The 23,765-nt window shown below is 49.1% G+C and overlaps 1 protein-coding gene across 1 annotated transcript in view; it reads right to left on the bottom strand.

The window, feature by feature from the left end:
- The window catches only part of RASGEF1C (RasGEF domain family member 1C), a gene marked incomplete at its 3' end in the record, with an annotated part of 64,848 nt that overhangs the window by 13,110 nt on the left and 27,973 nt on the right, over positions 1 to 23,765 (bottom strand). The window contains exons 2-6 of the mRNA XM_080923820.1: positions 7,695 to 7,877; positions 7,432 to 7,554; positions 6,216 to 6,353; positions 4,383 to 4,583; positions 3,762 to 3,836 (exon numbers count right to left, since the gene is read on the bottom strand). Coding sequence (XP_080779946.1) covers positions 3,762 to 3,836; positions 4,383 to 4,583; positions 6,216 to 6,353; positions 7,432 to 7,554; positions 7,695 to 7,871 — 714 coding nt within the window. The 5' untranslated portion in view covers positions 7,872 to 7,877. The remainder of the gene's footprint in view (positions 1 to 3,761; positions 3,837 to 4,382; positions 4,584 to 6,215; positions 6,354 to 7,431; positions 7,555 to 7,694; positions 7,878 to 23,765) is intronic.

The raw sequence follows: 23,765 nt of genomic DNA, 5'->3' as shown, positions 1-23,765 counted from the left end.
TTTGTGACATTTCCTAAGTCAAGGACATAAATAAAAAGTAGGAAATGCGTGTTTGACAAATGTCACAGCTATGCAGACGATTGCAACTTTTGTGGTTCAATTATGATTTTTTTCTCAGCTTTATGGTGGGCTTATCAGGACAGAACTCCATTGAAATTAATGGAGGATCTGTAACAATCGGACAGGTTTTAAGGCAAAAAAAAAAAAATTATTCTGAGAGAAATTGCACTGTAGAAGCAATTAAAGGGTGATAAGAGGTTCAATTCTTTAGAGAGGTTCAATTCTATAGGAAAATATTGTGAGTCTAAACATGTTTGTGCTAAGTAACATGTCTTCAAAGTATGGAGTTAGGACGGGGACATGGCTCAGTAGGTAACTTGCTTGCCAAACAAGCATGAAGACCTGAGTCTGATGTGCACATGCAGACGGCACATGCGCCCACATGCGCTCACCAAGCTTGGTTGCAGCCACTTGTAATCCGGGGTATGTGATTGTTATATTGATGCAGAGACAGAAATAGATCACAGACAATAGGAACGGGGCTCCACCGTGGATGTGCAGGAATTTAAAACAAGAGCTGTCAGTGAGTAACTTTGTATCTCTCAACATGAAAACTTAGGGGAAAAGGTTAAGTTCTTGAAACAATAGAAGAAGTTACAAAGCAACTTCAGGGGAAAGAGAAAGGCAAAGACCAGCTCCCCAGGAGGCTGGGGTAGGGGAACTTACAAAAGGAGATTTGGGCGGGTCGTTCAAGGGTAGAGTGACTACCAAGGAAATGAAATAACCTTCGTTCCAGCCTCAGCCCTGCTTTGGGGGCAAAGGATAGAAAACCTAGATAGCCTCATGGTTACTAAACAACAGTTTGGTATAAATGAGGAGACAATCCAACAAGAAAAACTTGGGTAGGTTAATGAAAGTTATTCCTCCAAGAACACTCCTACTCACGAGTTTTTACTGGCAAAGGCCAATCAATAGGTAATTCCAATCTCTTACACACAACAGAGAAAAGAGTAAAAGGAGCCGCAAACAGTTTGAGGTAGAGGAGGATGCCCGTCGGCTCAATCCCACGCATGAGTAATGGCGGCAGAATCGCCAAACCAAACAGCACGCAGGACCCAGGATATGGAAGACAAACTTGTCTTCTCCAAGTTTGCTTATTTCAGAACCGTAAGGTGGATTCAACATTGATTTTAAAAGCCAATAAAAGCAGTCCCTTAGTACTGTGGAGGAGAAGCACCATGCATTACTATGAAAATATCTCTTTCATCCAAAAGATGGGAACTTTTGCTGGACCCTACAACCGAAGTACTAGCAAACCTTGAGCTCACTTAAAACTGATTGGTGTCCTGCTGTGCCCTCCTACGGTTTGTTTAGCCCGCCTCTGGGAGAACAATGTAACAATGTAACAACCACCCTTGTCTGAGATTTCCCACACAATCAGCTTTTGCTTTTGGCCCGGAGCGGTGCGTGGTGTGCTTGAATGTGTGCTATGAAGACCATTTGCTGAATATAGCAACCAGGACAAAAGAGACCTTGTACAATAAGAATCTGCCACCAAGGCTGGAGACAGCACCGAGATAGACTGTCTGGAGGACTGCTTATTATTTGGAAGGTTGGAAGCGGTAGTTTCATTCCACGCATTAAAGTGTTTCTATAAAGCAGCCATCATTCCTTCTGATTAGTAAAGGAGAGTAAGGCCCTTTGTTAGAGACAGACTTGCAGACAGCTGTCAGGCAGGCACAGATTCAGACTCATCTGACAGACGGACAGAAACCATAAGCTACACAGAGACAAAAGACACATGGCGAGGGGCGGGGATTTCTCATGTGGGCTTGCTCTTGGTCAAAGTCCAAGAGGACACGCGTGTTGGATCCATTTTGTTAATATGAAGATGATGCATATCAGCATATCTGAGACTTTAATCTATGCCAGGTAATAGAACCAGAGGAAGAACCCAACGGAACTCAACAGTCGTGCATGTGAGAACTCTTGATGCACGAAGAAGCAAGGCAAATTCCTGATACCTGAAGAAATAATCTAATAGCAAACAGTCTAATGTGGCCTGCTAAAGGTGACCCTTCTAAAACTAGGAAAACAAGGGTGTCATTTCTCAACACTGCTGCTTAACATGGTACTGGGGTGTAAGTAAAACTGGGCAGGGGTGTCCTGCATTGAGCAACGAACTTAGCACTTCAGAGGCTAAGAGACAGAGGAGGATCTGCCAGTAGAATTTATATCTTGTGGTTGCCACGGGAATAAAAACAAATACTATTTCAGGGGCTGGTGGGGTGGCTCAGTGGTTAAGAGCACTTACTAGAAGCTCCCAGCACCATGTGATTGTTCAGTAGCTTAGCATGCAGGAGGCTCTGGGTTCAAACTCAAATACAAAAAAATAGTCCTATCCGTACTGTTAGTTACAAAATTGACACACAAAATCACAAAACCAAAAACTGCCGTCTTAAGGGCGAGCACCTGAACTGGCCACTGGTTCTCACTGACTAGTATTTTGACTTTAAGAATGACAGACTCCCATTGTGCGGACTTGGGCATTTGGCTGATCTTGTCTTGAAAAGGAATAAAAAGCCGTCACTTCCGAGAAAACAGTTCACAGCATTTGTTGCCAGTGATGAAGTTCAGGCTTCCAAGAGAGAACTGGGGATTTACAAAACCCTTACCCACCTCTGGGAGCTCCACAGCCCCTGGGTTTTCACCTATTTTCTCCCCAGCAGTGGGGAGAGCTGCTGTACTCGGGGATTCCATTTTTTTTTTTTTTTTTTTTTTTTAATGATTCATGGTGCTATAAAATCACACATTAAGGTGTGTTACAATCCAGTGGGCATCACAGTGTATTGAAAGTTCATTGATATGTTTTGGATCTCCAGTTACAATGAATGTTTACAAATTAACACCTGCATCTAACAAGAATATGGGTAGATGGCTCACAAGAATGTCAAATAGTCCAAATTCTCAACTACATACGTGTGAGCTTCCACCCTCCCCCAGGGATTGGCACGACAATGAACCTAGGGGCTCCTGAAGGGGGGTGGGGGACAGTTCTGCCTTTGAGCTGCAGCTCCCAGCCTGAGGATGCATTTCTGCAGATTGATGTCACTGTTTGTCTGCTCTGTAAAGTCCTGTGATCTCCACCGAAAGCATGGGTGGCTTTGTTTTCTGTCTAGCAGCTATCTCATAGGCAAAAAAAAAAAAAAGGGAGCAATTACTACAACATTTAATTTACACTCCTTTTTTAAGGTGTGGCCATAAATAACAGATGCTTCCAGTTCTGACTGGATCTAGCTGGTTGTTTAGACACCCTATTCCTGTGGCTGGGGCCCTGGGAGGAAAGACCTAGCTCTACAGTTATTGGGACTCAACCCTCTGAATCTTTTCAAGTAAGGAGTAGCCAGCACTTCCTATATTAGCCACCAGAGGGCACCAGTGCCTGCCAAGACGCACAAGGAGAACCCTTAAGTCCAACCATGCATGGAGCACCCTGTATCTTCTCTCTACCCTACGTTAAAGCCTGACTCAAGGTGACAGCAGGCTTCCTGACTCCCCGTCCATCCTGACTGGGTGAGTGATCTGGCGGTATGTCTGGCCGGTCCGCTGGGCTCTCTGGAACTCAGTGCTGGACATCTGAGCTGCAAGGGCCCTCCGTTCTGCTCTGGACAGCATCAAGGCTTCCCCAGCCGATGTTCTCCCTCTTGTGACCACCACTGGGTGGAGGCCACTGTAGTTTCAGCATGCCCAAGCACCTTTACCTTTGTGCCTGACTGGGGGTCCTTGTTCACAAAAGCCTGGACAAACTCCTCCGGCCCAATGTGCCTTAGTCGCTCCTGCATGGGGGGGGGGAGGGGGGGAGAAGAGTCAGAAAAGAGGGAGGAGCACACTCTGAGGAGGAGGTACGCGCTGGGAGGCAGCAAGGGCACAGTCGGGGGTGCAAGTGTGACAGGGAGGTACCTCTTTCTGGGGGCCCTTTAGCCTCTGTATCTACACAGAACCCCATGTGTTTAGGGTGAGGTCAGCTCATTCTTTTTATCAACTGGAAGGAGGTCTCAGCTGCTGCTCTGGGGAACTAAAAGAGCAGCCCCCCCCTCGCCCGCCCCCAGCCCCATGTGTGTTGGGCCCAAATGGTAAGTTCCTTAGGCCTGGGAAGACCACACAGTGAATGGCATCTGAGTGAGAGTTTGAACCCCTTTCCTCTGTCCTCAGTCTAGACCCTTAGTTGGCACCTGTGGACCTCCTGACCCAGGCCTAAGAATGCTCAGGGACTGCTCTAGGGTCTTCTGTTGGGGCCCATTGGGTCTGGATCCTTAGGCTATGCTGAGATCAGGAAAGACAGGTTGGGGCAGTATTTACTATGTCTAATGGTTCCCACTCACCAGCTCCACGTGGGTCAGTTGCTGGGCCAGCGTGTACGGGTCACTGCAGACACCTAGGAGCTCCCTGTGGATGGAGGCTGGAGGTTTGGTCCTGTAGGAGATGGGCTTGTCGGCCCCCACCAGGCCTTCTGGTCCCTGGCCAAGTGATGCCAATTTCTGGTGCAGCGTCTGCAGGAGCTGGTGCATCCTGTTCCCATAGGTCTAGGTTTGGGGTGAGGGGAGAAGGGACTCAGGCCTGAATATCCACATCCCAAACTGAACCCCAGATGCAGGCTCCTGGGGTCCAAAGTACGTGTCTTTAGAGTATGTGTATGTGGTGTGTGGAGTGTGTTTTCTGTGTGTGTGGTATGTGTATATGTGTTGTGTGTGTGTGTGTGTGTTTAAAATGCATGCATGCATGTGTGTATGTGGTGTGATATGGGTGTGATGTGTGTGCCTTTGTGGACAAGGCCAGGTACTAGCAAATATCCCAGAGCCTGTCCCATCCTGAAAAAGGCCCCTACATTGGACATGCGGTAGTTGAGGCTGAAATGAAGGCCATTTGGGGAGAAGGCTGTGGGCTTTAGGTGGGAGTTGAGAAAATGGTTCAGGTAGAACATCTCTGGCTAAAATATAGCAGCTGCTTCTGGGCTCCGGGGCAGGAAGAAGAGGAAGGGAAGGCACAGACAGACTGGTGCCCTGGAGGACTGGTCTCTCGCTGGCTTGAGTGGGAACTATCATGGTCCTCAAGCCTGGCTGAGAACCAGGTTCTGGACCAGCCTCACTCTCCTGCCTCAGTTCCTGGCAATGCAGCCTTCCTTGGGGTGACTTTGTTCACAGGACCCAAGCTAGAATGACGCTGCATGGGGCAGGAGGTGCCATCCTTGTTAGGAGAACCCAGCCCAGCTCTGGGCACAGGACAAACCCTTTCAACACAGAGCCCGCTTTGGACTGTGCCCTGAGCCGGGGACAGGGACACGAGGTTCCTCAGGGTAACCTTCTACTCACGATGGGAAGTCTGTCAGCTCCACTTCAGAGACCCCATTTCTTTCTTTAAAGAGGTTTTTTTTTTTTTTTTTTTTTTTTTTTTTTTTTTTTTTTAATTAAAACAAATTAGCTGCATGTGTGTTTGCTTGTGTGCCGGTGTGTACACTTCAGTGCAGATGCTCTCACCAGACCAGGGCACCAGTGTCTGGGTGCTGGGAACTCTGGTCCTTTTTCTCTTAACTGCTGAGCCATGTCAGCCCCAGAGACGCCGTTTCTAAAGAGAGATGCCACTGGCTTAGCTGGGTTTGTTGAGACATCCACATAACACAAGAGTTTTGGCCTTCAACCCCTGAGTGTTAGCCTGTGGCAAATATCACCTCTAGAGACATATCTACACCTTATGGGCCAAGGAGCTAACCTGAGCGTGGGCAGAGGAGTGGCAGGCAGTTGGGGAACTTGCTCTGTCGGCTGCTCTTGTGGTTTATCTGTGGAATCCTGCTCATATCAGATCACAGGTCCATGAACACCGACGGCCAGTGGGAGGCCTTGTAGGCCCCTGGGCATGGACCTTTGCAGGTGGCTTAATGGGTCACAGAGCCACTGCCTGGCCACCAGTCCACCTGAGCCTATGAGTGGGTCTTATTCGCTACCGAATACCATGGACAGAACAGAGAGGTAGAGATGCTGGCCTAGAGAGGGCACTGGATTCCCAGCACAAGGCCCGGATCCTCCATGGACTCCAGAGGGCCCATTGAGGGTTTATACTATGTAGTGTAGGGGGAGAAGGGCCCAGAAGGAGCAGGAAACAGGCTCAGGTCCTGGGTGGGAAGGTACCGGAAGGGTGATTTCCACCCTCATCCAGCCCACCTCGTCACATGGGGAGATGCGGCCCACCACGTCTGTCAGGTGTCCAATGGTGGACTCCTCTTCAAAGTCCCGTGGGAAGGTTTCGGTCCACTCGGCTAACAGCTGGAGCAATTTGGCACCAAACTTCCGGACTCGGGCCTGCAAGGCAAAGCCGAAGCAGGAGCCACTTGGTGGGCCGTAGAGCATCTCACTGAGCAGGCTCTGCCCGTCTTGGTTATGCTATGGGCCGTGGCACTTGCTGTGTTAAGCCTTAGGCTATCCCTGCCCTACAGCAGGGGGAGAACTACAGAGCCAGGATGGGATGGGAGGCGCCTTGGCTCTGCTCGCACAGGGGACGGAAGGGAGGCAGACACACATTGTGAGACCGGGTCCTTCTCATTTCTACCAGCTGCAGCATCCCTGGCCTCTCCCTTTCCTAGGGTCAGGGTATCTTAGTTTCCCCACAGGACTCCCCTTCTCCCTTCCCAGAGAGACAGGCCCAGCTGATTGACTCAGGGATGGTACTATTTGAGTACTGGCCAATCAGATTCCAGGATTCCAGGGCATCACGTGTAATGGCTGTGCGCAGATGAGCACGTGACCTAAACTAGGCCAATGAAATCTCAGCCTTTTTACCTTTAACGATCTTTCCATGTGACTCAGAGGTTAGACGGTCACCCGGAAAAAACCAGGGAGCGGGGCATCAGAGTGTGAAAGCCCATGTCCTGTTGGGTGATTTGGGCTCCTTAAAGACAAACACCTAATACTGGGCAGGCGCACGAGTCAGCCATGACCCTTTGCTTGCGTCAGCTGAAGCTGGGTTTCTGTACCCAAAAGCCTGACTGACACAGATCGTAAGTGACGGGATTGGGCAGGGAGGGGAGAAAGGGCTTGAGGAGGCATGGCATAGAGAAGCCATCCTCATACCCAAGAGGAATGTAACTGTAAAGAAATCCTGCAGAGGCATGGGCTATCCCAGGCTACAGGTGGTAAAGGCCTTACAGACTCAGTTCTGGTGACTCAGGTCTGGCTTTAATAGATCTCACAGGACGGTGGAAAATGGCACAGGGGTAAGGGTGGCTCTACTGCAGGTCCTGGGCCTCCGATAAGTCTGAAGCTTAATAGGTTCCTCTTTCAGAGGATGGGGCAACCACTGCCTCCCCCAAAAGCTGACACTGTGGGGTCGTGCCCAGGGGACACGCTCGCTCAGAGGCCCCCGGCCCGCCTAGCGCCTCACCTTGTCCAGCGCCGGCTTGTCCAGCTGCTGCTGCTCTATGCACAGGTGGATCACCCGCGCCAGGAGCTCCCGGGGCTCGATGAAAAGACGAGAGCTCAGCAGAAAGGTGAAGATGTAGGCTTTCTGGTGAGGATACCACATGAACTCATCAGAGAGCACAGAAGATGTCACCAGCCTACCCCAAGTCCCCAGACACGAGGCCATTTTCAGCCCTGCCACCTGTGCCCGGCTGTACTCTTTCCCCTCCCAGGCGGCTCACCTACCTCGGGGTAGTAATCGGCTGTGGGCACGAGGTGCTGAATCAGGGTGTCCAAAGAGGCTGAGGATGGAGCTCCATCCAGGAGGGGCTGCCCAGCCTGCTCTCCTTCTGTGGAGTCTGTGGGAGGCGGGCTGAGGCTGCCTGGGGTGACCATGTCGGAGGCAGTCAGTGTCCGGGGCATGCCTTCCTGCAATGGTAAGAAACAGTTGGGGGTAACCTGAGCTGGGGCCCACTGGTTCTCTGGGCTCAAGGCTGAAGAACTATGAATCTCACTGTCCACACTTAAGCTCAGCGAGCACACAGTGAGGCTGCAAGTGTCCCCCACTTCACAGCCCAACATCCACTCTCCATTTTCTTCTAGCCTCCCCAAGTCTCCCTCCAAGAACCTTCCTTACTGTAAATTTCTTCAGAACCGTCTCTCCGTGGAAAACATCCATAATGGTTGGTTGTTCCTAGCTTCTCTCTAGCTTTATAATCCTGGCTGGCCCGTAACTCACAGCAATCCCCCTGTCTTAGATTCTTTCGTTGCCTGCACTCTAGGTATGAGCTACCAAGCACAGGAAAAGTTGTTTGTCAAAGTCCTTAAAGGCCACCGTCTTCCCCCAGCTACTAGCCACAAAAAGAGGCTCAGGATGACCCTGATCCAGAATAGGGAGGGGTTCAGGAACAATCCCAGATCTTCCTTGACACTTGGAAGCTATTGATCTCCTGAGGTTCTATTGACTGGACTTTGGGGAATGTAAGCTAAACATTATTGAGTTCATCTCGTCACTACGAGGCGCTGGGGAAGTACGCACAGTCCTTTTGGGGCGCGAGGGTGGGTACTGACTACCTGTGACTCGACCGCTGAGCTAACGTCCCCAGCCCGCTCTGCTGCTTTTCATTTTGAGACAAGGTCTTGCTAAGTTGCCTAGGTTGGCAGTCTGTGTTCTCTGTAGTGAAGGCAGGCCTTGAACATATGGTTCTCCTGCGTTAGCCTACTGAGTAGCACTCCTCGATGGGGCAATCCCTGCTTCCTCCAGCATCTCTCTACTCTAGAGCCATGTCTGACCCCTGGTAGACATCAGTGGATTTTCATTGTGAGCCCTGTTGTATGTGTGGGGATCTGTCAGTTGTTGGTGTAGCTAAAGACCCTCGGCTGGCATTTCAGGGTCCTCTCTGTGCAGGCCTCCTCTAGACCAACGTTGAGCGCTTCTGTGGCCTGGCCAGCAGAGGGCGCGTGCACGTTTTTACTGTGAGCTCCCAGTCCTTCCACACGCGCTTTTGTAGTTCTGTGGGCAATTAGCCAGTTCCAGCCTAGACTGTCTGGTCATCCCCTTTTCCCAAACACAGAATCTATGGGCTCACCCCCTGAAAGACTCTGGCTTTGGCCTGCTTTTTCTGTCCCTTAGTGACCCTGATCTAGAGACAGAAAGATGGGAGGCCAGAGTCCACTCAGAGATGAGGAGACTCTCCAGAGGGCTGTCCATAGTCTGTGGTGTGGGAGGCGCTGGGATGGGGTACAGTATTTACGAGTGCTTGGTCAACCCACGTGGATGGCAGCCTGGACAGCCCTGACCTTGATGATGGTCTCAGCTTTATTTCATCTCTTAGTAATCCCCAAAACTCAGTTTTCAGTCCTGAAGATGCAAATTTCACAAACTACCTCTTGTCCATCTGTATGGGGAAGCCGGTGCAGGTGAAGATGGTGGGGGGGAGGTTTAGGGGGACCCTGAAGATTCTCAGTGGCGAGGGCGGCCATCTCTAGAGACAGCAGGTGCTAGCTCTGTCTCATGCCTGGGGCTCAGCACATGGTTCTAACTTTTCATGCCAAAATATGTGATCTCCAGAGCTCCCGTCTCCCGTGTGATGTCTGCCAGGAGGTGGGAGAGTCATAAAGGGATGCTTCACACGTCAATCTGGGAAGCTCGCAGAACACCCGTAGGCCTGCCTCAGCAACGGGCACTTGGGGGTGGGTGGCTAGATGCTATGAACTGAAGGCGTGTTCTGCAGGGATGACCTGAGAAGGGACAGGCTGCCAGGTAGGAGCTTGGGGAGGTCACTGACCTGAGGACTGAGGCAGGAATGCATGCCTGTCATGGGACCAGCAAGGGGGAAAACGGGGAAGACGGGGTGGTTATGATAAAATGTACTTGGTGTTTGGGGACAGGTGGCAGGTCCTAAGTGACAAAGTGGTAGATGAGGGAGAGCACAGGGTGATGGGCACTTTGAACATCTATGTGTGGAAACACAGATCTTTGCAAGAAGCACATCAAGGCCCCAGGCCATGTGCCCATGTCCTTTACTGTGAGTATGAGTGACTCTTGGATCAGTTTATCTATCGCCCTATGGTTTCTTCACACAAATGCAACATAAGCATTTATCTTCCTGTTTATCATGCTGTTCCACTCTGGGTTCTTTTCATTAACAATACATCTCAGAAGCCTTTCTGCAGCGGGTCAGGGTCCCTTTCTTGCTTCCTTCCTTCCTTTTTTCCTTCCTTTCTTCCTTCCTTCCTTCCTTCCTTCCTTCCTTCCTTCCTTTCTTTCTGCCTAAAATATTTTGTTTTAGGTTTTAATAAAAGATTTATTTATTATATATGAGTACACTGTATCTGTCTTCAGACACCAGAAGAGGGCATCAGATCCCATTACAGATGGTTGTGAGCCACCATGTGGTTGCTGGGAATTGAACTCAGGACCTCTGGAAGAGCAGCCAGTGCTCTAACCACTGAGCCATCTGTCCAGCCCTTGTTTAGCTTTTAAGACCATCCCATTCACTGTTTGTGTGCCCAGGAGTCATTTCTTAGCCGGTGGTGAAGCGTCTAATGTCCATCAGTGCGTGAATGCATAGACAAGATGGACTGTTATATATGACAAAATACCAGTCTACCTTAAAAGAGGGAAAATTCCAATGTCTCACAGCATGGAGAAATACGGAGGATGTTGAGTTAGGGGAGATGCCAGTTACAGAAAGACCAGAGCTGGTCTGGGGAGACGGAGCCACAGTTAAGAGCGTATACTTCTGTAGCTCCAGCTGCAAGGAACCCTCTTTGGTCTCTAGAGGTCCCTGTACTCTCTCTGCCCCCTCTTTCCTTTCTTCCCTCCCTCCCCTCCCTCCTTTCCTCCCTCTAACTGTCCGAATCTCTCTTGGCCTTTTTGGTGGCATGTGTCAGCAGGTGTCACAAGTGCTGTAGCAAATTCCTAAGACGGTCAGTGTGTCAAGATAAAGTTTATTTCCGCTCACTCCTCTGAAGCTCCTCTTTGGTCAGTGACCGGCTGGTCTCGTTGCTTTGGGCCAGCAGAAGCACCATGGCTGGGCACTTAGAAAAAGAAGGCAACTCCCTGGCCTCATACCTGGTAAGTGAGTGAGATGAAGGGCTAGAGCTCAGCCACCATCGCCCCCTGTGAGCGCGTGACCTCAGTGATCTGAACAGCTCTCACTACGTTACCCCTCTTAAAGGTTCACCACCTTTCACCAGGCTTTGACGCACGGGCCTCCGGAGGAGCATCGAGACCTGTACTAGAGCGAGACCACGTATACATTACTTGGATCATTGCTGTGGTAATGACCCCGAGAACACAGCTTACAGAAGAAAGGGCAGAGAAGTCATGGTGGCAGGATCTAGAGACATCCAGTCAGATTGCACCCATGGTGACAAAGCAGACAGTAATAAAGGCTGTGGCTCGGCCTAGCTTCCTCCTTTTTATGTAACCCAGAACCACAGCTCGGGGGTGGTGCCGGTTCCTTCTGGGGTAAGTGTTCCCCCCTTAACCTAGTCAAAATAGTACCTCACAGACATTACTGGAGGCTAACCTAATCAAGATAATTAATTCTTCAAAAGTGAGCCTGGACCTCTTTGGCATCAACATTAACCTTCAAAGACCACAAAACAGATGAGCCCTATCCAATAATCAGTTCTGGCCAGCATGTTGGAGCAACCTTTTGAGGGGTAAGAGGGGTGTCAGAGCTTTTGAATTGTATCAAGATTTGTTTTTGTGTGCCAGGCCATTCATATCCTTGTTTCCTTTCACACTGATAAAATCCTTGGCAATATAGTCCAATACAATACAATAACCATAAGGGAGAGGCTCTGGAAAGAAGGCCATATCTTTAACTATAATATGGCTCCTAACTGAAGTGATCAAGTTAAGCCTTGCTGTGGATTTGGTCTAACACTTGTATTATGTTATCTGAGTTCCCAAAATTGCATGAGAATCCATATGTAAGATGCTAAGAGTCCCCATCCTCAGTTGGTTTCGATTGGTAAATAAAGCCTGTGAAAGAACACGTGATAAAAGATTCCTTGCTAATAATCGACCCTTTCTTATCTCCTTGTACAAAGCTCAAGTCCAAGTGCATCTAAGACATCTACATAAAATCAGGTACACCAAAACTATTAGAACAGAAAGTGGGGAAGAGCTAAGCTTAGGGGAAATTTTCTTGAACAGAACACCAATGGCTTATGCTCTAAGATCAAGAATCGACAAATGGGACCTCAAGAAATTGTAAATTTCTGTAAGGCTAAGGACGCTGTCAAGAAGACAAAATGGCAGCCAACAGATTGGGAAAGGATCTTTACCAATCCTACATCTGACAGAGGGCTAATATCTAACATATACAAAGAACTCAAAAAGTTAGATTCCAGAGGATCAAATAATCCTATTTAAAAATGGGGTACAGAGCTAAACAAAGGATTCTCAACTGAGGAATATTGAATGGGTGAGAAGCACCTAAAGAAACGCTCAATATCCCTAGTCATCAGGGAAATGCAAATCAAAACAACCCTGAGATTCCACCTCACACCAGTCAGAATGGCTAAGATCAAAGAATCAGATGGCAGCACATGCTGGTGAGGATGTGGAGAAAGAGGAACACTCCTCCATTGTTGGTGGGGTTGTAAACTGGTACAACCACTCTGGAAGTCAGTCTGGCGGTTCCTCAGAAAATTGCACATAGTACTACCTGAGGACCCAGCTATTTCAATGCTGGGCATATACCCAAAAGAAGCTCCAAACTATAACAAGGACACATGCTCCACCATGTTCATAGAAGCCTTGTTTATAATAGACAGAAGCTGGAAAGAACCCAGATGTCCTTCAACAGAAGGATGGATACAGAAAGTGTGGTACATTTACACAGTGGAGTACTACTCAGCCATTAGAAACAATGACTTCATGAAATTCCTAAGCAAATGGATGGAACTAGAGAATATCATCCTGAGTGAGGTAACCCAGTCACAAAGGAACACACATGATAAGAGGATACTAGCCCCAGAAAGCTCTGAATACCAATTCACTGACATTATGAAGCTCAAAAAGAAGAAAGGCCAAAATGGAGATGCCTTAGTCCTTCTTAGAAGGGAGAACAAAACACTCATGGGAGGAATTGACAGGTCAAATAGAGGAATAGGGATTGAAGAAAAGATCACTCAGAAGCCACCTCACCCAGGGATCCACCACATATGCAGCCACCAAATCCAAGCACTATAGCTGATGCCAAGATATACTTACTGGCAGGAACCAGATAGAGATGTCTCCTCAGGGACTATGCTAGAGTCATAGATATAGCTGAACATGCTTGCAGCCATCGGACTGAACTTGGGGATCCCAATGAGGGTGCTAAAGAAAAGACCTAAGGAGCTGAAAGGGGTTGCAACCTCATGGGAAGAACATTATCAACCAACCAAACCCTCCACAACTCCCATGGACTAAAACTCCAACCTTTGTGCACACATTGAGAGACCTATTGATCCAGTTGCACATGTACCTGAAGATAGCAGTGTCTGGCATCAATGTGAGAAGAGGCCTTTAGTCCAGGGAGGGCACGTTTTCCCAATGTAGGGGAATGCCAAGGCAATGGGGTGGAGGGGGGGATTGGGAGGGAGTGCAGCTTCATGGAGACAAGTGGAGGAGGTGGATGGCAGCGGGGTGGGCGAGGGGAAAACATTTCAAACGTAAATACAGAGAGTAATAAAATAAAATAAACATGGGGAAAAAAGATTTCTTGCTAACAACACACATGTATTGGTCCGCCTTACTTTGTGTAGTTGAGCTGCATTTGTAGACTCCATAGAGAGAAATGCACCAAAACACTTCTGGTGGTGTGCCATAGTTTCTTGCCACTTCTGTGAATTCAGGCTGATTGACAGAGTGATGTCAACTAAGACAGACACGTGACCTTTGGAGAGCACACGTAGGACTTGGCAGACAGTGGCTGAGGCTGATCTTCATTTGCTTAGACTGAGCTGTGAGTCCGGCATCTTCACTGATCTTAGCGTCCCTGTGCTCCTGCTGACTGCAGACAGGGCTGAGGCCTGGCCGGCTCTGCTAGGTGGTGCCACGCAGTTGATTCATGTTTGCTATCCCGACTCTACTGACTGGACGGCTGGTATATCCCCAAAGTGCTTGTGAGTGGATGGAGCTGCCGCTGCTGACCTATGAACTGCGGATTTCCAGACAACACAGATGGGAGTTACTCCAAAAAAAAAAAACTCTCTTTCTAAACAGGTCCACTTCCCCGTATCCTTTCTTTTCTACTACCTCTGGTGAGAGTTGGGCTACAAAGTCTAAAAAAACATTTAAGACACATCATTAAAAATAAGATTTGAAAAACTTAAAGTTACACAGTCACTTAAACTTTAAAGGATGATGTTTTTTTAGATGGTCTCTCACTTCACAAATGTAGGCCCAAGTTGTAAATGACTAGACAAGGTTACCAGTGGGACACTCGCAGACTTCCCTGCATCCCTGGACTCCCCAACTCTGGACTAAGCTCTTGTCCTCGATCCTGCGAAGTAGGACTTGATAAATGTTGAGCTGAGGACAGACAAGGCTTAAATATTCAACAGGGAGTTGAGGAAGGACTATGCTAACATGAGCAATCCTCAGTGCAGCCCAGCCTTCCAGGATTGAGGATGCCCCTGAGCATAATCTGCTGAATTCAGCAGAGAGAGAGACTCCAGTGTCCACCCGACCCTCCTCTTGCAGAGGAGCACCGTAGATGGCTAGAGGAAGCCACTCTATGAGGGTTGAACACGCATGTCATGTCTAGCTTTTCTGATCTCGTCTAACAAGTCCTTAGGGTCCCCATCTTCTGCCTTGGCAAACACTGGGATTGGGGCATGTCCTATTCCATCAGAAGGACTCCTGCCTGTTTTCTGTAGCCTGGAAGATCCTGTGGCTTCTCATAGACCTGAAGGGTTTCCAGGTTGAGAATTTACCCGGCTTCATCCACAGGGGGCTGGTGACAGCGCTGGCTGGGAGGGGGATGCTGCGCTGACTTATCTGGGGCTCCAGATGGCCCCCTGCTCCTGCTGACAGAGCCTGCTGCTTCCACACTTCTGGAAGCAGTGGGTTTGGAGAGCTCAGGGCACTTGCAGGCAATCTGTTGTTGCAAGTGGGGAGCACCAAGCTTCACAGTAGATCGGTAGCTGAAAATAGAGTTCTCCAAAGACGGATGAGCTGGCTTCTCCCCTGCTCCACCGTCCATCCTCAGTCACGCTGACAATTATTTTCTAAACCTTACTCTGAAGAGCTGTCCCAAACTATAGCAAAGGGCTGACGTTTCTACTTCCCAATGACAAGGTTTTTTTAAATTTTAGGTTGAGACGGTGTCCCACTATGTCACTCTGTGTGTATCCTTGAACTCAAAATGTATACCAGACTGGACTTGAACTCACGGAGATCCTTTGCTTCATGAGGGTGACAAGACTTGATGGGCTGCAGGACGGTGCAGATGGAGGAAGGGAAGTGAAGAGCAGCGCCCTTCATTGCTGTCTTCCGACTGTGGCTGCGGACTGGCAGCGCATTCACGCTCCCGCTGCCTCGGTTTACCTGCCTGGTGGGCTGTCCCTCCAACTGTGGTCTAGAACCGCTTCTCTCTTATGACTCGGTGGGTATTTTATCACCAAGGAAACAAGAACAACCACCAAACCTAGGACATCAGACATTACCACTATCGAGTTCAGTATCCTTATTCACAGGAGCTGTGTTTGACATTGAAAATGTCCTACCCAGGCTTATGTGTTTGAAACTTGTCTCCTAGCCGGTGCTGTTACTTCGGGAGACTGTCAAACCTTTGGGGCATGGAGCTTAGCTGCGGGGAGTGCAATAGATCATTAAGAAGGTTGTGGCCGCCACCGGCTCAAATCTGAATCTTCTGCTTCCTGGTCGGGTCACCCGTGTGAGGTCACAGCTCCCGTCTCCGTGGCAGGAATCATGCTGCCTTCCTCACCATGATGAACTAGAGCGTGCTGATGCCGTGAGTCAGGATGAATCTCCCTTTCCTTATCTTGCTTCTGTGAGATATTTTGTCATAGCAACCAGAATAGTGGCTAATACAGAAAGCTGGAGCCAGGAAGTAGGCCGATGCTGTGATGAACCAGCCAGGAGGCCCACAGGCCTTTGTAAATGGTGAGGAAGAGCTTAGGGGTGTGAGCTCTAGAGAGCTCAACGGGCCATTTGGGTAGAAGTTTAGATAAGAAATGCTGATAGAAATGCAGACAGTAACGATGGTGCTCCTGAGGGTTTGGACGGGAACAAGGACTCCATCAGGAATAGAAACACAGGCCATTTGTTATTTCTGACAAAGAATAAATCAACCCTACACTCTGTCAGTGTTGAGATAATGTGGGTGAAGCTGATTTCCAAAGTAATAGTTTTCAAAAAAATTTTCAAAATTGGTTGAAAATATTTCAAAACAGTATCACATCCAAGCTGTGGCATGGCTATTGCTTGCTGCTTTTAGCTAGATATACAGAGGTAATTTGGGAAATGTGCAGCTTGGGAAAGAGAAGGGGCTTGAGTACATTTAAAGCTGCAGAGAAGGTGGGTGTGAGCCAAGGACCTGTGGCGTCAAAGAGAAAGTGGATGGTTTATACTGTGACAACAGGCAAGGTGTTTGCTGGTTAGATCCTCAGGGTGCAAAGAAATGCAAACACATGCGAAAGGCTTTCCTTTGTAAAGAGAGTGTCTGGGGGAAATGGAACCTTTAGGATACCTGGCTCAAACAAAAAAAAAAAAAAAGGATGTTTCATGGTTCGAGGGTGTAAGCGTTTGCAAGCAACTGTAGCTGTGATCAAGGCAGGGCCCAGAGGTGGCAGCAAAGCTTGGTATAATTTATGTGGTGCCAATTTTACAGCCAGTGTGGAGTGCCAAAATTGTGAATCAAAGATACAGAAAAAATATCAGGCCACGTGTAGCAGCATCAGGCCCCTGCCTGGAGCTCTGAGAGGACTATGCACAGGCTTTAAAGTGAAGCCTGGATTTTAAGGAACCTCTAGGATGCTGGGAATTCTAGACATGTCTGTTGGCAGAGGCCAAAGAAAGGGAGTGGAGCCTGCATAGGAGAAGCCCGTGTGTTGAAGGTAGCAAGGTTGTAGGTGCAGAGACACCCAAGCATGTTGATTTCAGATGATGCCATCATGAGCCCCATCCCCTCTCTGCTCAGATGGAGGACTCTGCCATGTTTTCTCAATCATGAGAGACAGCAGGCTCTGAGAGAGTGAGCCCTTCTTCTGTCAGTAGCGTCGGTCACAGAGCAGTGAGCGGTAATGAATGTGTCAAGGGTTACTCACACGTGTTTTCTGCATGGAGTGGCAGCATGGTAAGTCTGACACCAGCATCGCCAAGAAGATGCAAATAATGTACTGTATTCTGGCCTCACAGAGTAACACAGTTCTGTCATACATGCAGTCCATTACTAGCCAGATGTTATATAGCATTTGACTGTCCTTTGAAGACAAAGGACAATTGCAAGGGTGACCTGCCTCCTCTGGAGGGAGGCTCCGGGAAGACGTGTGTGGACCAGTCTCAAGGCTGTGGTCTCACCTGCTTCTTTTCCAATAGTAAGGAGGTGTCAGCGAGGTCACCAGAAAGTCCTGGGGGTGGAGCTGGGAGCCTATCAGGACTGAGTTGTGGACTAGACCCTGGACATGTCTGAAATAGTCAGAAAGAGGGACCACCCTGTTCGGTCTGCTCCTAAGTTTACAGCGACCTGTCTCCAGAACTGTGAGTGGCACCGAGATCCTCAGCAGAGAGAGACCCTCGGCAGAGAGAGACCCTCGGCAGAGAGAGACCCTCGGCAGAGAGAGACCCTCGGCAGAGAGAGACCCTCGGCAGAGAGAGACCCTCGGCAGAGAGAGACCCTCGGCAGAGAGAGACCCTCGGCAGAGAGAGACCCTCAGCAGAGAGAGACCCTCAGCAGCAGCTGGAGAATGAGGAGCAGACACTGCTGCCACCTCGGCCCAGCTTTCCAGGGCTTCTGTCCTCGGTCATGACACAGCCTGCTGGGGAATTAAGTGTGAAGGCCTGGACATCTGGCTGCAAGCACTGGTGGAAGGACAGGCACCATGGGCCAGACAGACAGACAGACAGACAGACACACACACACACACACACACACACACACACACACACACACACACAGAGTCAGTTGGCCTTTGGTAAAGGCACAAAATGATAGGCTGGAGAAAGAGTCACCCTGTAACAGCGAAGCCAGGACATCTGGATATTCTCATCCGAAAACTGACCTAAGGCTGCTGAGACGGCTCCTGAGTAAAGCAACTTGCTACCACACCTCAATTCTGAGTTCTGCCCCAGGACTCGCGTGATGGCAGGAAAAACTGAATCCTGGAGGTTGCCCTCTGACCTCCAATGCATGCTGTGGCATGTTATAGCATGTATGTGACTCCCCTCCAATAAAATGTATAAAAAAGAAGTTAGTGAATTTAGACACGGACATCACATTCTTCACAAATATCAGGTGGACTTGGTCTCTAGATCTAATGCAAATGCAGACTATGAGCCTGGAAGCGAATGTAGAAGATGCCAGCTGAGCTCGGGCTTTTTAGCTTCAGCGCCAAAGGCATGATGATCCAGGAAACACAGAGGTAATGTGCTGGCCATTTTCTGCCTCTGAAAGAGTCTAGAAAGAGGAAGTACAGACTCAGGGTAGATGCCACGTCAGAGCGTGTTCCCTATTAGCCTCCGGGGCTTTCCGACTGGGTGCCATCTGCTACCAGGCACCTGACCTTCCTCTGTCTGAGGTCAGGGGCTGATTTCCCAACAGAGGATAAATTAGTGTTGGAGACATATAAAACCACTTCTTGGGCACCTAGGCTCACCCACCTGGCTCCTTTAGTGGAAGAATACACGCTGCCCCACCCACATGACTGTTCTCTATAACTCCATCATCACCCCTTCATCCATGCAGTGTAGTCTTGTCTCAGGAAAGCCCTGTGAGGTATGTCACCAGCCACCAGTGGCATAGTGCTGCAAAGCCTCACAGCTGGAGCAGCATGCATTGCTCACACAGAGGGGACTGCAGTGTTCCCAGCCCTCACATTAGGCAGCTCACAGCCACCTTTAATTCTAGTGGCTTCCTCTGGCCTCGGTGAGCACTGCACTCCTAAGAACATACCCATGTGGGCTGGAGAGATGGCTCAGTGGTTAGAGCACTGACTGCTCTTCCAGAGGTCCTGAGTTCAAATCCCAGCAACCACGTGGTGGCTCATAACCATCTGTAATGGGATTTGATGCCCTCTTCTGGTCTACCTGTAGAGAGCAACAGTGTACTCATATACATAAAAATAAATAGTTAAAAAACATACCCGTGTCCAAACATAGACATATAGATGTTTTTAAAATATAAAACAAAATTGCAAATAATAAAATGGTTTTAAAGCTAAAACATACAAGATGAGCTTCTAAGTCGAAGCCTTGTGGGAAGAGATGTAGACTACATTCCTGTACTCTGTCCATAGTTCAGGAACCCACCCATGAAACCAGGCAACTCCACAATGCAGACTCACAAACGCTTCCTGCGCGTGCTTCGAACCATCTTCCTCGCCCTGCGCACAGCCACATGCATGTGGACAGTGTCTTTACTCACAGTACAGCACAATGTGCTGACAGTCAGGAACTGTTTCAACAAGAAAAGCGAGAAAGGGCACCCATGGGCAAACTGGTACAGCCTGGGAAGGCCATGGGTTTTGAGGAGAGGTGGGAAAGAAGAACATTTCCTAAAATAGTGACAACTTCCCTACCTGCATGCCTCTTTCCCCATATTGTCCCCACTCCCATAGCCAGCCCACATTTGGGGATCTGGGGGGGGTGAGTGGTAACAGAGAAGAGAACAGAGATTCTCCCATGGGCCTTTGAGTTTCCCTCATTTGGGGCAATGTCAGGAACAAAGGGAAGGTCCCTCCACTACAGTTAACCACACACTGTCAGTTCACCATGGCAGAAGGTGTTAGTGCTCTTACCATAAATAAAAAGCATTTATATAAGACACTGGCTATGCAAATTTATCTACAGTAATGATTCCACTATATTTATGTACATCAGCACACCCTTCCACATTCAAATACGCACCATTAACAAAAAGGAGAAGACAACGTTCTTCCATTGCATGCAGAGTAGAAAGAAAGTTCCGAGGCTCAGGGGAGAGGACATCGCAGAAATCAAGGTTGGTAGCAGGTGGGAGAGGGGTCTCCCTCAGCCTGGGTCTCACTGCAGCTTTGGGGAGGCGCACCCTGACTAGACAGGTGAGCAGACTCTTAAAGCAACGGAACAATTTCCAGGTTATTTTTCTACAGCCTCCAGCATCAGCTGAGGCTCTTGTTTAGTTTATTGGTTTCTTCTCCGTCTCACCACAAGGCTGTGAGCCCAGACACATGGCCTCTCACATGAACAGCCATGATTCCAGTGCCTCGAAAGTACTGGCTGGGCCCCTGGAGGGTACATGTCTGAAATGAAAACATGGGCCATTGGATGGACAACCACTGCGTTTTAAGTTGACCACCATTGCTGTGTGCTTGGACACACTGCTTCTCAATTCTTGGTCTCATTTCCCTCTCTGAGCTACAAGGGATGGGAAGATGTCTGGTGCGTAGCACTGGTCTGCCGAGAGGCATGAACGTTAGAGGAAGTCATAATTTGCCTAGCTTCCTCCTCACAGGCCTCACCTTCCTCTTCCTGAAAATCAAGATGATGTCCGCTCACCTCTAGCCCCCGGCTCTCTTCTGACAGTATGGGATTAGCATCCACCCCTGACTTCCTGAAGCATGAGGGCCAGCAGGAAGCTCAGGGAGAGGATGTTTGTGCTCAGCACACTGCGTTCCAGGTTCAAGCTCTGGACTCCAGTCCCAAGGGCCTCGGTGTATGGAAGGAGTCACTTCCATACTGTATGACACAGTAATGTAAGCCAGACAGCCATTCCTAGACAAACACAGAAGACCCCGGCCAGAGCCTCAGAACCCCTCTGTACTGCTCAGAGCTGAGTAGCTAGCTGTTAATGACAAACAGTTCCCTCACCTCACCGAGGAGCTCCCATTTTAGTAGCATTGTTTTCTTGACTCGTGCATTTTCATATTCATTTTTAAATGGCATTGTCTAGTCTATATCTATAACAACAGATATAAAAACAACAAAGCAAAACAAAAGCAAACACCTCAAACCTCTCTGGGGTGTTCAAATCTGTCAGCTTCTTTGGAGGAGAGTTTTATATTTGGCACAGTATATATTTATTATGTGTATAGTTATATGTAGGCATATATACTATAAAAAATATATATACACACACACACAAATAAACCATAGACAGTATGTATTTACCATGTCGGGCCTCTCAGTCCATGAACATGGTATGCCTCTCTAATTCCATGCATCTTTGGCTCTTTATTTAGAGTTTCACAGTTTTAGCATCCCAACTTTGTGCACAGCTATGTTTATTCAGGAGTGCTTGATGTAGCCAGGACATAGCAACCACACCGTATGTTTTAAAAATATTTCAGTGTGTATGTGTGTGTTTGTGTGCCCACACATGCTGTAGTGTGTATGTATGTAGAAGTCAGAGGGCAACCTGAGGGAGTTAGCTCTCCCTTCCACCATGTAGACCCAGGAATTGAACTTAGGTCATCAGGTTTGGGGGCAGCCGCCTTTACCCACTGAGCCACCTATCCCATCGTTTATGTGGTTCATAGTTCATATGACTGTGGCGTCATCACAATGCCTCAGTGAGTAAAGGCACTTGCTATCAATTCTGATGACTCAAGTCATTTCCCAGGTTCCTCTGTTTTGTGTCACTACCAAAGACCAGAGGCAATCAAACTTAGCAAAAACAAAAACTTAATTTGCTTCAAGTTCGCAAAATTTCAGTCTGGGCAAACTGTATCTCACTGCTACACCTCAGAAGGACCAACCCTTAGGCACCAAACCCATCAGCCTAACATCACAAGTCTATCCTGGCTGCCCTTTGTGTACGTGTGGACTGGAGCCCTGCTATCCTCATCGTTAGGAATAAACTATACACACAATCTGCTCAGAGTGCTGACCTCACTCCCACCCCAGACTTTGCCGTTCTCTCACTGGGAACACCCTTCCAGATCTTCCCTGGCTGCTTCCTTCTCCTCCCTAAGAGGCTTCCCCTTAATGGATGGTACTCGCTGGCCAGTCCCTCTCCACATTGGACCACAGAAGTCAGCTCAGAATAAGGATCGCATTGCAACGTGAGTTCTGGGATGTTTAAGCTGTATTGAAGCCACAGCACCTTCGACATGTGCTTGGCTCCCTGGGCCCCCAGAGTGGATATTCTCTGTACCCAGACAGCTGCTAATTAACCTATTCTTGTTTATGGTTTCCATGGTTGCCCTCCTGAAACACTGAGCAGACGCTGCCAGTGCTTGCCAGATACAGATGAATGGATGGATGGATAGACGGATGGATGGACAACCCCATTGGAGGTGACTGGAGGAGTAGCAGATGGAAGAGGCTGGGTGTCAGGGCATCGAGGAGAAAGCCCAGTGTGTGCCTGTCTGGAGGCCAAGGGTGGCAGCAGTGACCTGGCTGCCTCTGCAGGGTGGCAGCTGGGTGGCAGCTGGGATGGTGGGGAGGCAGCATGGTTAGTGAGAGGACAACAAGCCCCTTATTTATTGTGTGGAATAAAGATCAGACTGTGCACAAACCCTATTTGCCACCAAGACCTATGATGTGCCAGGGACAAGAGTTCTTTCTCTCTCTGAACTGCCCTCACCCCAGCTGAGACATGCCATCTTCTAGGCCTGCCCACCCTGCCTAGGCATGGCCACCTGGTCCCTGCTGTGACTCTGTCATCACTCACCTCGGCTTCTTTACCCAGTACTTCTTCTGTGGACACCCTCTGCCCAAAGCCAGTCCTCCACTGGCATTTCCTTCACCCTCTGTACTGTACTGGGCCCCCAGCTCTCCACTGCCACCCTGCCTCTTCCTCTTGGTGCCTGGCCACTCTCTGTGCTGCAGCCAAAGGCTTCACAAGGTTTGTCAGGCCACACCCCTTTCCTATCCCAGTCCTCAGGGTCTGCTCATAGTATGGTGACACCTCCCTGTGGATCTGTCCCTCAAGCTGGACTCCCTGCTCTTGGCTTATTGCCCATTTCTTTCTTTTTTCCCTCCTTCCTTCCCCCTTTCTTTTTCTCTCCTTCATGTATGTGTTCATGTATGTGTATGTGTGTGCACGGGCACATGGAGGCCAGAGACCAGCATCTTCCTCAGTTGCTCTTCACCTTATTTTTGAGACGAGGTTTCTCACTGAGCCTGAAGCCCACCGATTGGCTTGACTGGCAGCCAATGAGCCCCAGGATTCCTTCCTGGTGCCAAGACTACACACGTGACCATCTCACATGGCTCACTCATGTGGGTGCTGGGGAACTCAGTCAGCACGCGTATGTATCACACATCACCAGCTGAGCTATCTCACCAGCCCCCCGCTACCCACTCCACCTTCTCACGGGCTTTTTTATCCGGGGAGCCGGCTCATCCGTCTGAAGCGTCCTTGCCTTGCAAAGACCTGAATAATTATATTACTGAGTTGTTCCACTGGGTAGGGAGAGGGATAAAGTCTACAGTTCCATGTTCTAGGATGTGGGGCACAGGCCATTGTTCCCCATAGTAGACTCTGTCCTAGTTAGGGCTACTGCAGCTATGCTGAAACATGACCAAAAGCAACTTAGGCAGAAGAGGTTTTGTTGGCTTACACTTCCACATCATGGCCCGCCCATCACAGAGGGAAACTCGCGGCAGGAACCTGATGGCAGGAGCTAGTGCAGAGATCATGGAGG

This window comes from Micromys minutus (genome assembly GCF_963924665.1).
Source record: "Micromys minutus genome assembly, chromosome: 10".
Taxonomy (NCBI): domain Eukaryota; kingdom Metazoa; phylum Chordata; class Mammalia; order Rodentia; family Muridae; genus Micromys; species Micromys minutus.
The sequence above is the reverse complement of the archived record's forward strand: the minus strand, read 5'-3'. Positions and strand labels throughout refer to the sequence as shown.